This window comes from Apostichopus japonicus, chromosome 20, assembly GCF_037975245.1.
Source record: "Apostichopus japonicus isolate 1M-3 chromosome 20, ASM3797524v1, whole genome shotgun sequence".
In the NCBI taxonomy this organism is placed as follows: Eukaryota; Metazoa; Echinodermata; class Holothuroidea; order Aspidochirotida; family Stichopodidae; genus Apostichopus; species Apostichopus japonicus.
Window position 1 is genome coordinate 4873348 of NC_092580.1, and position 17011 is coordinate 4890358.

Below are 17011 nucleotides of genomic sequence, written 5' to 3' on the forward strand. Positions count from 1 at the left end.
TTTGATCATGCATTTGGTCACGCAAACTGGAATAGACCAGCATGTACCCACACTCAGCTGATTGGCTGAAGTGCCGATAAGAACCAATAATAATAACTATTGATTGGACAAGCCATTCGAACGCGCACAGCTGAATGCAAATATATGCAAATATATCATATCATGTCACGCACATTACGTACGCAGAACGACGAACAACAACGCGTAGTATAGATTCTCTCAACAGCGTTCTACATATTCTGGCGGGCTGCCAAGCAATGCTAGGAATAAAGAATTGAAGTTACTAAACAACTTTACATGTAAAACTATTATACGTCTCACACTTGCATTGTGTAATACAGTATCATGACTTCCCTTTAAATTATGCCACTGCCACTTGCGCAGCTAGAGAACGTATATGCACCCATGATATACTTACAGTAATTTTTACACTTTCACAAAATGGTCACAATTTTGCAAAAACGGCTTACGACAAAAAGCATGCGTTGAGAAACATTTCGACATGTGTGTACTTCGTGACTTGTCGTCTGTCATTCCCAACGCCCAGGGCCTTACTGAACCAAAACTGGTAAGAAGTGAGAACTTGAACCGGAAAGGCCACTCTTTGCATTGCACTACCATCCATTTAGTAAATAAATAGCTTGTCGTAAGCCCTACCGAATCGCTGCTGGGAGTAATCATGGCCTAAAGTAAGGTCTAGGAAACTAGAGAAATACGACAACTTAGGCCTACTTAGGGACCTGGGACCCAACGTTAGGCTAGGCTAATGTTGCCCCATTTTGGAATATTGGGTAACTAAGACTTTCCTCACACGTTATAAGGAGTAATTATAGAATACAGGGCCACTCGATGATTCTATCTGAGCATCCGGATGCGCGGATGCTCAGTCTCACCCCAGTACGTATGTAAGTAAAAAATGTCAAAGTCCCAGTTCTTTCTTTTTGAGTGGATGCGCGGATGCGTGGATGAGGTGTCAAAAATTTCCTAAGTCCTTTTCTAGTACTTCCGGAATTTTAGTGGGCGTCGCACATGTACGGATGCCTTTTAAGAACGACACACTATTGATGTGGAATATCTTCGTACATACGGGACTTTCAGTATGGAAATACGTGATGGTATATGTTGAAACTTTTCGAAAATTATTTAAGTCCATTCCTAGTACTCCCGGGGTGGATGCGCGGATGCGTGGATGCGGAGTCAAAATGAAATACGCGATGGTATATGGGGAAACTTTCGAAAATTATTTAAGTCCTTTCCTAGTACTCACGAGGTGGATGCGCGGATGCGGAGTCAAAATGAAATACGTGATGGAATTTTAGAGGGCGTCATACGTGTAATTATACGGACATGTACAGGCTCACCGCGCATCCGCGCATCCGGATGCTGGGAAGAGTTAATGAATGGCCCTGTATTCTATAATTGTACCCGTTATAAATGGCTTAGTCCAACACGACTCTTTACGAAAGGCCTACATGATGTGTCTTGCATGTTTCATGTAACTTATGTTAAGGTAACTTCATCAAGTTCATGGTAGGCTAGGCCTAGGATTAAATGTGAAATGAGTGTAGGCCTATGGCAAGGTCTGTTATGTTGGCCTAAAAGTTAAAGCCTAAATTTTCCTTGACCAAATCACATGCTCCCAGGTTTCAGTAAGGCAAGAAGATGGTAGATCAAACGTTAGAGTAAGGTTAACCTAACTTCAAGAACTAACTTCTAAGTAGCATGGTGGGCTCATAATTGACGCACTTAAGGATTGGATTGACGATGTCTGTCAACCTAAAATCCAAATCACTCAACTGCATGCACTTTTCATATGTGTAGTTCCTCACAAATGTAATGATCTCAAAATATTTATTGTTCTGTGCCTACACAACGTACAATTGAGAAGAATTTGAACACAAAATGTCTGCTGTGTCAAGTTCTTTCATACCCCTAAATTGACACATTCGTCGATAAGCTAACTGTAGAGTAGGCCTAAGTATACATCCATTGACTTTGGATGCTGTTTGCTATGCTCTGAACCTCTTAGCTCAGACAGGTCAGGTCCCAGAGAGTAGTTGTATCATATTGAAGTAATTTTGGTAATTTTTTGGGAGTAAGATTTCCAAATGTCCAAAATACGTGTAAAACTGGGGGGAGGGTGGTAAAAGCTTAATAGAAACCACAATTTGGTCAGCAAATAGCTGAAATGGATTCAAACTCATGAATATGTAATTGTGCTTGACTGCAAAAAGTTTAGGTGGCCTGCTGTATCGTTGCTAGTTATAATTGAAGGTGCGTCAATTACGGGGGTGCGTCAATTACGAAGCCTTTACTATACATCATTGCCAATATTGCCAAAAAATTCAATCACTCCATTGGCTTCCAGTAAAACAACGGTCAATTTATAAGCTCCTCCTCTTAACGTACAAATCACAACACTCCCTTGCCCCTGGTTACATTACAAATTTAATATCTCAGTATCATCCTCAACGCCAACTTCGCTCGTCTACAAAGTGTCTTCTTGCCACCAGCCATACCCCAAACACAAAGTTTTATGGAGAAAGAGCCTTCATCTCTGCTGCACCTCATCTCTGGAACAATCTACCATCTTCAATTCGCAATGTACCATCGGTTGACTGTTTTAAGCATCTCTTAAAAACTCATTTATTCCAAAAATTTACAGTGATTTGACTTGCATTTTTGTGTACTTGTTTAAGCGCATTGAGGCCTTTGCATAAAGTGCTCTATAAATATTTGCTTATTATTATTATTATATATCAATCAGCTCGAAGTGGATATAGCATCGTGGGCTCATATTCATAATTGACCCACTTAGTTAAGGATTTGATTAATGATGTCTATCAACGAAAAATTGAAATCACTCAACGTCTACGTCTACGTTTTTTATGTGTCATTCCTCAGAATTGTAAATATCTCAAAATATTTTTGTTCTGTGCCTACACAACATACAATTGAGCAGAATTTGACCTCATATATGATGTATGTCAGTTTTTTTCATACCCCTAAATTGACACACTTGTCGATAACCTAACTGAAGTGTAGGCATGCCTTAGTATACATCCATTGACTTTATATGCTGTTTGCTATGCTATGAGCCTCTAAGCTCAGACAGGTCAGGTTCCAGAGAGTAGTGGTATTATATTGAGGTAATTTTTGTTATTTATTGATGTAATTTTGGTTATTTTTAGGGAATAATATTTCCAAATGCCAAAAAAACATGCAAATCTGGGGGGAGGGTGGTAAAAGCCTTTAAAAAAACATAATTTGATCAGCATGTACCTGAAATGGATTAAAACAAGTTCTTCAAATATGTAACTCTGCTTGACTGCAAAAAGTTTATGTTGCCTGCTGTATCATTATGTGAGTAATATCTGAAGGTTCTTCAATTACAAAGGAGCGTCAATTATGAAGCCTTTACTATACAGTGAACTATAGCAAACGTTGTGTCAAACTTTGAAGACAATTAAGTACCAAGCAGTACGTAAATGTGACCCAAGTTGTTCATCTTTAAACAAAGTGAACGTAAAGACTAAATGTTGCTGTTTTTTAGCGTCTCCACGTACTTCAAGCAAATTTAGTACCATTCCATCAGGTTTCAGTGACAGTATTTGCAGTGCAAATGGAGTCTAGTATCCAAGCAAATGACTTGTGAGTGAAATGCAACAGGATCAGAGGATGACATTTCTGGCATGCTGCTTTGTGGGCTGACTGATTTCCTTTTCCTCTACCTCCACTCCCCTCCACCCCAGCCTTCCTTCACAACTTTTTGCTCTCTGTTTTTCATCCTCTGGATGGTCATTCTTGGAAATCGTCATGTGATATTATATGTCTGTTTATCATTTTCAGGAGGGTTACAACATACTTTTGAGAAAAAATGTTTCCTGCTACAACTTTGAGCCGTTGCCTTGTTTTAAGGCAATCGTGGAAGCACCTGAGGGAACTATATTTCCGCAGAGACTCTACAGATTATCAGTACATAAACGGTGGTGGTAGATTATTCTCTTATCATAATCAGGCAGTGTTATCCTTGAGTCACAGAGGATGGAGTATACTCCCAGAGAGATATTTTACCTCTGATATTCCAAAGAACGAAAAAGATGTTACATCCGAAGACGTGACCATTGGTGGATTGAAGAGAAGATGGAGAAAATGTCTTGAGGAGGAAGGTGTACCAGAGTCTGATCTCTCAGTAGAAGCTATTGTTGCCCATGTCCTCGGTAAAAAAATGGTATGTACACATTGAATGATAGTTTCTCTTTATTTAATAGCTTTTGGGATAACAGTTCCAAGCGTAAGAAAATGACTATTAAATAAGTGACTTCAGTTACTCTGACATGACCCAAATCCGTAGATTTCAAAAGGGAAATGGACAAGGTTAAGAAAAATTTCGCTAAGGACACAAGTATAAAGTGACTCAAATAATGAAAGGGTGAAAAAAAACGTGTATTCTACCATTTTGTCATTATTTGATGATGTTATCTATCTTCCTTCTCGATAGCAAATATAATACCTAATAATATGTTTAAAATCAAATGTCATGAAATATCACCGAGAAAATTGTAAGGTGGGAGGTAAGTTGAGTACTTAACACCATCTTGTTTTTTATCATCTTTGAGCTAAGCCTTCCCAAAATACTAGATCCTGGTATGACTGATTTAACCAAATCAGGTGAAAATAAGTTAAAAAATAAGTGTCTGAAAGTAATTATTCAACTTTACATAGATAACACACTGTAAAGGATAACTTCTTCATGATTGATATAGCAGTTTGACAGTATATATTTGAAATTATGGCAAATTCAAATGGTTTCCGGCAAAAAAGATTGTTTTCAACCAAGACATCTTTCACCTGGATGTATAGTTTTGTATATATAATGGTTCTTTCCTTGTGGTAATAAGTGTTTTCTTTGTCGTTGCTATCATTCATTCCAATTCTATGATATTAAGTATTGTACACTACTAGAGTTGTTTACGTTCCTTCTAACAATCTGTACAGCACTTGGTATTCTGTTAAGCTGCTCTAAATGTTTCTTCTAATGAGATTGTCATATATATGGTAGCCAATTATGCTTGAGTGTACTGTGATAGTTAGATTTAAGGAAAGACAGGAAAGAGAGACTGTTTAGAAAGAGTGAAGGAAGGTGGCTGGTAGAAGTCACTGGAGAAATTCAGAGAAATACATTGGAAATAGAAGCACCATTACCTATGTATCTATTCATGCCTGTACTTCATAGAACATGTACATATCATTGTTATGTCCTCAGTTTCATGAACTCGATGCTTCCATTATGACTCTCCTTCCAACCAAGAAAGAGAAAGAAGACATTGATAGACTTTGTCACCAAAGGTTAAAAAGGTAATCAGAATTGGTGAGTGTCTAGTTGATTCAAGCTGTGACATCATCTTTGTCTTTGTATTTTCAGCTCTTATATAACCAAACCTGAAAAAGAGTAGAAGTGATCTGCAACCAATTTTTCCACCAAATAAACTTTCAATAGCAAATAGATACTGATTAGTGTGATTTAAAAAAAATTATTGCTCAATTACTTTTTTTTCAGATTATAGCTAATCACATGCATGGAGCCAATGTTGTAGAAAGTTTTATCATTTTTCTCTCTTTCCTCGTAAATTCAAATGAAACCCAAGTAGTGAAGCTAGTGTACTGCGCCAACAATTGTTATGGATTTCAAGTGTAATCACCAGGTGCTGATTGAAGGTTTTATGAATGAAGATTGTGGGGAAGGGGTAGGGGGCAGTTAGCCATGTTAATTTTTTTAATATTTCCAATTTGATGTTATTGCTTTACCCTTTTACATTACTTTAACAATCTGTACATGTATACATGTTTCCAAATCATTTATCCTTGGTACACAGTCTTTTGCGAACAGTGCACAGATCCAAGTGAAATTTATGTTAGTCAATTGTATAGTTTGTGTTCATTGAGGGATATTTCTGAATGATGTTTTTCAATTACAAGAAGCATTTATTCTATTGTCAAATGCTTGCTCACTGAAGAATGCAGTTTGAGTAGGGCTATATGGTGACCACATTTGTTGCATATTAATTAGGAAGACAATGCGGGAGGGGAGATCAAGTGGTAGAAGGATTATAGTAACAGGGTAACAACAGGTAAATATGGGATGGGGTGCGGCTATTGCAGAGAATTGTGAGTTACGGTAGGACAGAAGCACAGCTGAGAGGTAAAGATATGCAAACTTGTAGGTTATGGGAGATATGTACGAATATAAGTAAAGAAATCATTTTGGAATTACTTGGGTTAGCGACTATACTAGCCAAGCTTAAAGTTGAATGTGCTTGAGATATTTTATTTTAGACTCCAAGGAACACTGCGAAGATGTCAGAATCAGCTTTTCTCTATGACCTGAACATTATTTGGACAACTGGACATTTACATATGTACCTTCAGCAAATGTTAATTTGTTCTTTTCTTTTGCAAATACATACCATTGCATTATACCTATTATCACAAACAGTTTATTTGCCATTTACTGTTTGTAGGATGCCTGTACAGTATATTATCAGTGAATGGGATTTCAGGGATATGACATTGATAATGAAACCACCAGTGTTTATTCCCAGGTCAGAAACTGAGGTGAGATTTATTGACTTGCTTATCTCATTCCAGTTGCCCATATGCTTTGTGTTACAAATTTGGTTTCATAGATTATTTGATATGCTGTAACAGTTCATGTTTATGTTGTTTCAGTCCAAGCTGTAACACTGCACATATGTGCTATGTGTTGTATCAGTCCGTATATATTGTTCCAGTACACATATGTACGACTATCTAAGCTGTAACACTGCATACTGTATGTGCTATGTGTTATATCAGTTCGTATATGTTGTTTCAGTTCATATATGACTACTATCTAATATCTAAGCTGTAAAACTGTATATATAGTGCTATGTGTTTTATCAATTCGTATATGTTGTTTCAGTTCATATGTGACTACTATCTAAGCTGTAAAACTGCATGTATGTGCTATGTGTTGTATCAGTCCGTATATGGTGTTCCAGTACTTACACATGTACTACTATCTAAGCTGTAACACTGCAGATATGCTATGTTGTTTCAGTCCGTATGTTGTTTCAGTTCAAATACATACTACTATCTAAGCTGTAACACTGCGTATATGTGTTATGTGTTATATCAGTCTGTATATGTTGTTCCAGTATATATCATATGTTACATAAAATATAGTACAATCTAAGCTATAACACTGCCTTGTGTGTTGTATACAGTCCATAATGTGCTATGATTATTGGTTCATATAAGAATATTACATGCTATTTATAATAGTTCACATATTGGTGCTATGTATTGAGTCAGTCCCTATGATAGCTACATTCCTGCCAAGTCTCACAGTTTTAACTTGAGACTCACATGTTAATTTGCTATTTACACTGGGACCTGCAAAAATTAGTCAGGGGACTTCAACCTGCCAACTCTCCAAGCAACAGCAGCATCTTGCATGAAATAGTTTTTGAAAACATTCCATTTAATTGGGAGCTTGCATTGCATAAGACATGGAATCATACACCATAAAGCCTTTATCTCATAAGATCCTGACAGGATAGGTAAACCACCTTCTGGATAATTGGAAAATTTTGATGACTAAGAAATGTTTGATAAATGTGTTAGAAGATTTGTGTGAGGTATTGTTTATCAGTTTCCAGCTATTTCTACTTAGTCACCCACTTTTCCTTTTTATTTAATCATTTTTCTGATCCAGTGATCTTGTTCTATATTTTTTTGTGATAGTAATTAGGGCTTGAGCCAGCCATAACCACTTAATCAATTGTAACCTTATAGGTTTCCTACCTTACAGCTAAAATCAAACATTTCCTCTGCATTTGGTAAATGTAAATCCTTTACTAAAGAACATTAACTCTCCGAGGTTTTTCCTGAACAATATGTTAGTGCAGTGACATATCGATCAAAGGTAAAAATCAATAGACCCAGCATTCAAATTTCAAAGAATCTACTGTAATGCTGTTTTTTTCTTTTATCTATCTGTTAGAAATCTAATAAAACCACAGAACCACTCATGGCATGCCCCAAAATTTATTATTCCAGTAATTAACAGCAGATACTACCACTGACACACTTTGGTTGTACTTTCCCTGAAGTCGCCTTCAGGCGCTCTCGAGATTATCAAAATATTAAATTTGACGACGATCACTTTCAGCTCGAGTCTGGCAAACTTTGTACGTAGAAGTTTGAAACTAATAAAATTGGGTGTATTTTTTTCTCAGACATGAACTTTCGTTGAGATGTTTACTATATTCTGTAAGAAATGGCAATAGATTTATTTATACAGAGTACCTTTCTTTCCTCCCCAAAACTAGATATTTGTGGAAATCATCACAGACCACTATAGGAAAGACGAAGAACTGAAGATATTAGAGATTGGATGCGGTTCAGGAGCAATTTCTGTGTCCCTGTTGCGTGCTTTTAATAAGGTGGGTAGATTTCTGTTTTGGTATTGAAAGTTTCGTTCAAAATGTCAAACAGAAAGTGACAGGAGACAAAAACCCAACAATCACTTTTACATCTTAAATGACAGATCTTTGTGAACAACAACTCCCCCCCCTCCCCCCCCCCCATCACCCAAACAGCTAAGAAATATCTTGCTCCACTTGGTGAGATATTTTTTTTTAAGCCTCGTCTGCAAGCTGTCATTTCGTTAATCGGTCATGTCATATTGCCTCAAGGATCTGAAACCTTCCCCTTCTTTTTTTTCTTTCTTCATATTTCCGAGGTAAATATTAACAGTGTTTGAAATTACTACCATCATTAGATCATGTTTGAGAACGTCACTACTTTTAGATTCAGCATTTGCAAAATCCATCTCCTTCACAGAAAATAAACATTGTAATAAATAATGAAAAACATAGGACATATATGACATTTGTCTCTATCACGTAGACCTGTAGTGATGATTGGGGATGTACTGTATGTCTCATTTTCACCCAGGGAAGCATGAATTCTGGTATATCTCTAGTCTGTAAAAATATATTGCAAATTTTGAAATTTTTGGTTCACTGGTGGGTGGTCTTCATCACCAGTACAGACGGCTATCTCTCATTCCTGCGAGAATTGATTTCATGTCGTAGTGTGCCATCCCTTGATGTATATTTAAAGTAAGTTCAATACAATCATCAGTTGTAGCCCTTTCATAATAGGGTAAATTGATTGTGCATTGAAACAGATAACGTGACGAGAGATTGACGAAGGTCTGTGCTTCTAGCACGTTGTGAACAGTCAGTGCGATTAATAGTTCCCATTAAGTTTGGTCGAAGGAAATCTAAACAAGGTTTATAATTCTAAAAGGAAACACGTAAATCAGGCATAGCATAGCTATTTGCTTTGTATGCCTGTTTAATGTGCTGTTGGGATTGCAACCTTGAGCAGTGTTATGATTATTCAGTGGTCATTAATATTAATTAATGTAATATTGATTTTTTTTTCTTCAGGGGCGGGGAGCTTTTTTATAAGTTAATATTTACATGAATATGTATGAAACATGATTCTTCAAAGGGTTCGAGTCTTCGTCAGTCTCATCAAGTTTTTGTTTGACAAAACAGGGTTTATAATTCAAGAGGGAAGACTTTTGATCTGGTATAGCATATCTATTTGCTATGTATAACTTGTTTAATTTGCCTAGCCATATGTAGCTTTTGAATATTCAGTGGTCATTAAATTTTTTTTTTTTTTTTTTTTTTGAGAACGAACACAAGATTTATTTGTGAAAAAAAGCAGGAATACGTTATCTGATAGAGCATAGTTTTCTACTATGCATACCTGGTTAGGTTGTAGTATACTTGCAAAAAGCCTGAGATTATTGCATAGAAAAGGACTTTGTTGATTGCAAGGGGGTAGGTTCAATATTTTACATATATTCTATTTTTGGAGCTGTAATTCCATGTACTATAATTATATGTTAATACTTACAGTACATGAATATGTATGAAACATGATTCTTCAAAGGGTTTTAAGTCTTCATCAGCGGTATCAAGTGATGCATCATTTCATGCTTTGTGCATTTTATTTTCAGAGTCATGTAACAGCGTTTGATGTCCTGAAAGAAGCTGTCGAACTTACACAAGAAAATGCTGCCAGGTTAGACTTCTGTGACTTAGTATCCAAATCTCATAATGATGAGCAGTTAATGTCAAAGGTTACCAGATTCTCCATGGATTGATGGAATTGCTAAATAAGTAGTGTATCAAAACATTGAATAATAATAATAATAAATAAGAAAGATGCTGCCCATGTTGTCTTAAAAATTGTTGTTCAGCTATATAAAGCAACAATGTCAATAACCACATCATTGTCATCAACATTTCCATCTTTGGGAACAGTTTTTATTTTAATAATATATAAGTGTGTATTTTCTGCAAACAGGTAATGGAGAAGTTGGGGGCAGGGAAGGGGAGGGGGGGGTTGTGAAAAGAGAAAATGAAAAAATAAACAAGTCTGTGAATTAGTAAGAGAAAACCACGGTATGAAATACTGTAGTTTTTTCCCCTTTTCCCTTGATCAGTTGACTAGAGGAATAATTCCTTTAGATACCCACACACATTATAATTCCATGTTGCTATAGAAGAGTGTGTACATCAGCTGTTTGAGAACAATAAATCCTGGCTTTGCAAGCCTCTCCAATACAAGTTAGTACAATTGTTACACAAATGCACAGATGCATAGCCCTTGTCACCACCTTCAATATTCTTAACAAGTTATGCCCATAAAGTTCAAAATTGCTATGCAGATTTTAATGGAATTTTAAACAATGAATTGTGGCCTTTGAAAGCTATGGTTTATGTTGATTGTTGATCTCTGTTAATATCTCTTGCTTCCCACAGATACAATGTACAGGATAGATTGAACATCTACAATGAGTCTGTCTCATGTAGAGTACCAAAACATCTTGAAAATAGCAAGTTCCAGTTTGATCTGATTGTCAGCAATCCACCCTATATCTTTGAAGAGGATTTGGACGGTTTAGAACCAGAGGTTATAAAGTAAGTGGATGGTACAGGTTAAAGAAAGTTTTTAAAACATTAAATTATGTTAAAGGGGGTAGGTGGGTAGAGCTTGGGGTTGGGTAAAAGTGATTGTCCCTTTCTTTGGCTGAAGGTTTGTTATGTTCTCCTTAAATAGAGCTTGAATACATTCAAGACCTCTGGTATTGTTAAGTTAAAACTTAACAACCAGTGATTACCAATACCTGTTAATGACATAAGGACCCTTAAACTGAATGGACTTAACACACTACAATGGGAATAAGTTAGTGTTCAGATTTTGTGTAGGACTATTTATGGCTCTGAATTTTTTTCTCTCATTGAATACTGTACTTCCTGTGTAATAAACTGATACACATTTCTGCACGTGTATAGCAACTGGACCATTTTGTATAGCATTTTGCGGTGCGATACCGGATAAATTATTCACCGTTTCACATCTAATAGTTCAAATGATATAAGTTGCAAACATGATGCATAATCGTTGGACCTTTGCAGATGTTGCAGTACCTTGTAAACAAGTATCTTGCTATGTTGATTAGCCACAGTGTGTTTATAGTTAGTGCATGGTTGGCAGGGATGCAGAAAGGACAGTCTGCATGCAATTTTCCAGTCAATTTGTGCACCATCATTTTGAACTCTTGAAATTTGACTAATAGCATATATAGTCTACACAGATCATTACTTTGAAATAAAAAAAAATTGGCATCTCTTCTCCTCGGACTGAAACATATGCAAACTGTTGTCTCGCTTATTGTCTTCTCGACTCGTTTGATTTACATCCGAGCTTGAGAACTGATTATTTTCATGTCCTTCTGCTCTCTGCATGTCAGGTTTGAAGACACAGCTGCTTTAAATGGTGGCCGTGATGGTGCTGATGTCATCTTTGACATCATCAAACTCTCTCCGCATGTTTTGAAACCTGGTGGCTATATTTGGTTGGAAACGGACACAAGACATTCAGATATTCTTAAAGATTGGCTGAAGAGACATCGGGATTTGTCTGTTCAGTTTGTTTGCTGTTTCCCGGATTTCACTGACAGGTAATAACATAAAGGAACTTTCTCTAACATGTAGCCATTAAAGATTGCATAAGTTGTCGTTAGGATACAAGCAAGTTCATAAGAAAACACCTGGATTGACTTTGATATTCTAAATGGGCAAATGGATGGAAACAACTGTAGGATAAGAGTACATGAATATTTTTGTTGTTGATATACTAAAAATAAAGTTTTATACAATTCTTAATGTGATGCATTGATGACTGTAACCAACCCTATGAGAGAATATTTGACATTTTGTCCATCTGGAATAATTCAACTCAAAATTTAAAGAATACTGTTCTTTGGTTGATTTTGTGATGTGCTCTTCGAAGTATTCAGTAAATATTGATGACCCATTCAAGTTTCTTCCTCCACCCCCTTCCATCACCCCCTCCTCACGTCCTGTCCTTTAACAACACTCACTTGTTATTTCCTCCCCAATCCTCCTTTTCATTCTCCCCATTAATTACTGACTCACCATGAACTACTAATTATTATTACCATTAATTACTGACTAATTAAACCACATTGTTTCACCCTTCTGCACAGTTTATCTTTGAGGGTTAATGCCTTCTGTGTTCAGACTAGTTCTACTCTATTCATTGTTTGTAGTTGCAACATAGTTGTCTGTCTGTCCATCTGTCAGTTGTCTGTCTGTCACATTGTATACATCTTTCAATTTTTATAGATTTCTGAGAACGTTGTTACTGTGTACCTTGAAATACTGTAGTGAAGGTGATTTATTACAGAAACTCTCAATATTCAATTCTTGTTTCCTTGCTTTAGACCAAGGTTCTGTCAACTCCAGTATGTTGGTGACACGTGATATCAGAGAAGGGTTACACTGGAAGAAATTCTATAAAACAAGAATCAAGAAGGACAGAAGAAGTCGACAAGATCAGCAGAGGAACGGCTTGGGTTTGTTTTAATAGCAATGTTTGGAGGAGGGGGAAAGGATGAGGAAGAGGTTGCGGGATGAATTTTGAGGGCTGTCCAGTCATTTGAGACGACCATAGTTAAGGTGGGATAATCAAAATTATCCTTGCTGTTGGTTTCCTCTGAGGCAAGCAGTTCATGTACACGTTTCAGGCAACCTTCAGTAATGCCTAAGTTGTCTGCAGGACAACCACTAGTTCTTGTAAAAATCAATCCTTCGTGAGGCCCTTTCCTGTCACACACAATTGCAAAGATCTGTAACAGTTTTTGTGTACAAAACATTTTTACCTTTCAAGCTCTGTGAAAAAGAAATATATGCTACACAGATGCAAAGCTAACTATAGCAGTTTTTGTCTTCAGAACCTTTAAGGTACATTTCATGAGAAGGAAAGATGCTACTTGAATGCAAAGGTACTTAGCAGCATTCAGAGATGTTAATATTTTCATATTTAATGAGAAAGAAACTTAGTACACAAGTGCAATTATGTAAAAGCGGTTTTCCCTAAACCGACCTTGGGTACATTTAATGAGAAAGAAAGTTGGTACATAAGTGCAAAGAAACATGGCAGTGTTTGTACACAGACCTTGGGTACAGTTAATGAGAAAGAAAGTTGGTACATAAGTGCAAAGAAACATGGCAGTGGTTGTACACAGACCTTGGGTACATTTAATGAGAAAGAAAGTTGGTACACAAGGGCAAAGAAACATAGTACTGCTACACAAGTGACAAGTTTGTGTTCAGAATCTAACTTTCAGTATTTAATGAGAAACAAAATTTGGAAATCATAAATCTACTACAATAAACGTGTTTTGCTTCATGTATCAACGTTGTATTCTAATATTAGGAAAGTAAAGGTATCTTGGAGAGATAATATTCTGAATGTAATAGAAACGTAAATTACTTCGTAAAGTCTTCAAATCTTACTTAAAAGAATATCTTGTAACTAGGAACAATGAAACCTTGTGACTAGGTTGTTACTTGTTGCTAGTGTGCATCTCTGTGAAGTGTCTATCTCTCTCTGCTAAGTAGTAAGCAATGTTGATAATAAGTTTCCTCTTTAATCTTGGCGGTTGCTTAGGCCGAGGGAGCTCCCTTTGTGTTCGTTCTAGCCTTTGTGTACAGGCAATCAAACACTGATGGTTCTTGTTAGTTTCTTACTAACCTTTAGTCTTTGGAAATCCTAATGCTCAGGAAGTATGAGGACTTCTGAGCATTATCTAGGATACACAGAAGAAAAAAAGAAATAAGACACTGGATAACAGAGTGCAGGGGTCTATAGTCAGATAATAATAATAACAATAATAATAAATAGTAATAATAATAATATTAATAGTAATGGTGATTTTTAATGCGCACATATCCACCCCGAAGGGTGCTCAAGATGCGGGGAGAGAAAGAGAGATATGAAAGCAAAACAACGAATGAACAAAAAAATTATTGGTTAACGTTGATAAATGCTTGACGCATCTGATGAGTTTTCAGAAGTTCTTTGAACAAAGTGAGGGAAGCAGATGGATATATTGGATAATTCAGTTGATAATCATAATTTATTAGGGCTTAACTTATTATTGAAGGTCTTCTTTAACAGATGAAAAGTAGGAAACAATTGTCTTACCATTGGGGCAATATATAGTAAGGGGTAATATTAAGTAAATGTCTCCATCTGGCAAAAAGAAGTAAGTAAATAGTTTGGCAACAGTTCCTTTATGTAGAATGGCAAATAATTGAATAGTTCCTTTATATAAATATAAAATAAAAAAATAAAACACTTCTGGCTTCCTTCGAATGTTACGAGGGACGGGCAGGAGGGAGTTTCTTCAAAAGGTGGTATGAATATTGATAACGGTGAAGCTGACCTCTAGACAAAGATCTTTAGTTATTTTATAGGTTACTATAGCTGAGAGCTGGACTTATTATTAAAATAGGACTTTGCTGTGTTTAATACACACATAAACATTCTACACAGTTAAAGTGATTAACTACAAAACTACAAAAAAGTGGGTCTTCAGAGCTTGGCAGGTTGGGTAGCTCTGCTTATACATTTGGCTAACAGACAGAACCTTCACTACTAGGGAGGACTAAACAGGTACAGGGTAGTAACCAATCTACCCAATCAGGAGATGGCAACATCCTGCCTTATCTTAAATAAACTCTTGCCACTGGTAAACTGGTACTGCTATTACATAATATGTTGGTCACTTTGCATATTCAGTAGTAAGTGAACTTGTTGCCAGGGCTGGTGACTAATTTAACTAACAAAAAAAGAAACAATGGAAGGCTATAGTAAAGATGAAACAAAAGGTGCCTTATTCAGCACACCTGCTATGGGAGATAATCTTATTTAAAAACAGTGTCTATTTATATTTCCTCCAAGACTGCCCTTGATTTGTAATGATATTACAGTGTTTCTGATGTTTGGTCCAGTTGGTATGTTCGCTTTGGGCTCTGATTGTAACAACTAAACCGTATCTTCACAATGCTACATGACTGTTCATTGTAAACCGTGTGTTTCAGGCAATCTCCTACACATAACTGTAATCTTACTTGCAGCCTACTGCACATCAATGTTTTAAAAAAGATTTCAAATGATAATAAGTTTCCTCTTTAATCTTGGCGGTTGCTTTGGCCGAGGGAGCTCCCTCCGTGTTAGTTCTAGCCTCTGCTCCAAGTGAGCCCTTGGTGTGTCAGTGTTTCTTATGTTTGGTCCAGTTGGTATGATCACTTTGGGCTCTGACTGTACAAACTAAACCGTCTCTTTACAATGCTACATAACTGTTCATTGTAAACCCTGTGTTTTCAGGTAATCTACACATGACTGCAATCTTACTTGCAGCCTAGTGCACATCCTTTGGATTGCCTCTAGCTATCACCGGCTTGGTTAATTTGGCATTCCCAAGTTTGCAATTTGAATGTGACAACAAGTGTCAGGCTAAAAATAAATTATATTTAAACACTAGTTTCATGTCATGTACAGGGTTCGACTTATGGCCAAAAACTTGCATAGCAACAAATTTCGACAATTGCTATACAATTTTTTTGTTCCATAGCAGTTCCCCAATATTGAATAGCAGTTTTGAAATTACCACAAAACGGACCAAATGTTGGCGATCAATGTATTAACTAGAAAATGTTTGTTTATTATTATTATTTATACTAGTGTTGCTACGATAATCGTTTTCAATATCGGTATCGGCCGATATTTGCAATATCGGCAGCATATCGGTATCGGTAAAATTTTGCCTAATTGCCGATAACAGCAAGCCGATATTGAACTTTTCTTTTTAACAGCAGAGCTACTTGTACTTATTTATACTTGCAATGATTTGTTAATCTGCCCAAGACGATCCATTTCTTTAGCGTCAGTTAAACTCAGATTCATTTTCAATTAATATCCATGGAAACCTGACTCTCCGTGACATCTAAAAACACGTCTACGGCGCGCGAATATAACCAATGACCTTCGTGAACCTTGGCCTACACACAGCATTAGTGCAGCATATATACACTGTACTAACCATTCATTTCCTCAAAAGCCTCGGTGAAAACCTTGAACATGATGCATACAGTAACTGCACAGTTCAGCAGTGTTGGAAAACCTTGTTCAATTTCCCGCGAACCCACTGCCGATTTCCCGCCGGTGTTCGCCTGCCTAGCACGCGTAACGTGCGAGCATAAAGGCGTGGTGTCCAGGGGCCCGTCTTAGGGCTATGGTGGGGTCATGGGGTAGAACCCCTCGTGGGAACCTGGGGGCGAAAGCCCCCGAAAATTGTTGTCATTTTTTGCGATGTCTGGCGATGAAAAAATTCGCAGTTGAGGATGCAAAATACTAACTTTTTTTATTTAAATTGTCACGAAACTGATGAAAATTTTAAAATGACAAGTTAAAGTAGCTATATTATATATGTTATAAAATGAAAAGAGATTTAATCTGTCTTTCAATCTTTAAAAAGTGCAACTTACAAAACTCCCGATATTATGAAACA

The 17011-nt window shown here is 36.6% G+C and overlaps 1 protein-coding gene across 2 annotated transcripts; it reads left to right on the forward strand.

The window, feature by feature from the left end:
- The first annotated feature begins 257 nt into the window (after positions 1–257).
- Positions 258–16811, forward strand: LOC139961124 (MTRF1L release factor glutamine methyltransferase-like). Of its 2 annotated transcripts, none has more exons than XM_071960029.1 (9): positions 258–568; positions 3850–4231; positions 5267–5358; positions 6522–6615; positions 8373–8486; positions 10082–10146; positions 10890–11048; positions 11882–12091; positions 12878–16811. In XM_071960029.1, the coding sequence occupies exons 2-9, from the start codon at positions 3878–3880 to the stop codon at positions 12915–12917; spliced, it is 1128 nt and encodes a 375-aa protein (XP_071816130.1). In that variant the 5' UTR covers positions 258–568; positions 3850–3877; the 3' UTR covers positions 12918–16811. The 2 variants fall into 2 exon arrangements, with proteins under 2 accessions (XP_071816130.1, XP_071816131.1); XM_071960030.1 differs by lacking the exon at positions 258–568 and adding an exon at positions 614–689.
- Positions 16812–17011: the final 200 nt, after the last annotated feature.

Excerpts from the sequence above, each read along its gene's own strand:
- LOC139961124 (XM_071960029.1), top strand. The coding sequence starts at position 3,878 with ATGTTTCCTGCTACAACTTTGAGCCGTTGCCTTGTTTTAAGGCAATCG. Across the intron at positions 4,232-5,266 it reads ATGTCCTCGGTAAAAAAATG|TTTCATGAACTCGATGCTTC; the intron begins GTATGTACACAT and ends TTATGTCCTCAG. Across the intron at positions 12,092-12,877 it reads TTCCCGGATTTCACTGACAG|ACCAAGGTTCTGTCAACTCC; the intron begins GTAATAACATAA and ends TCCTTGCTTTAG.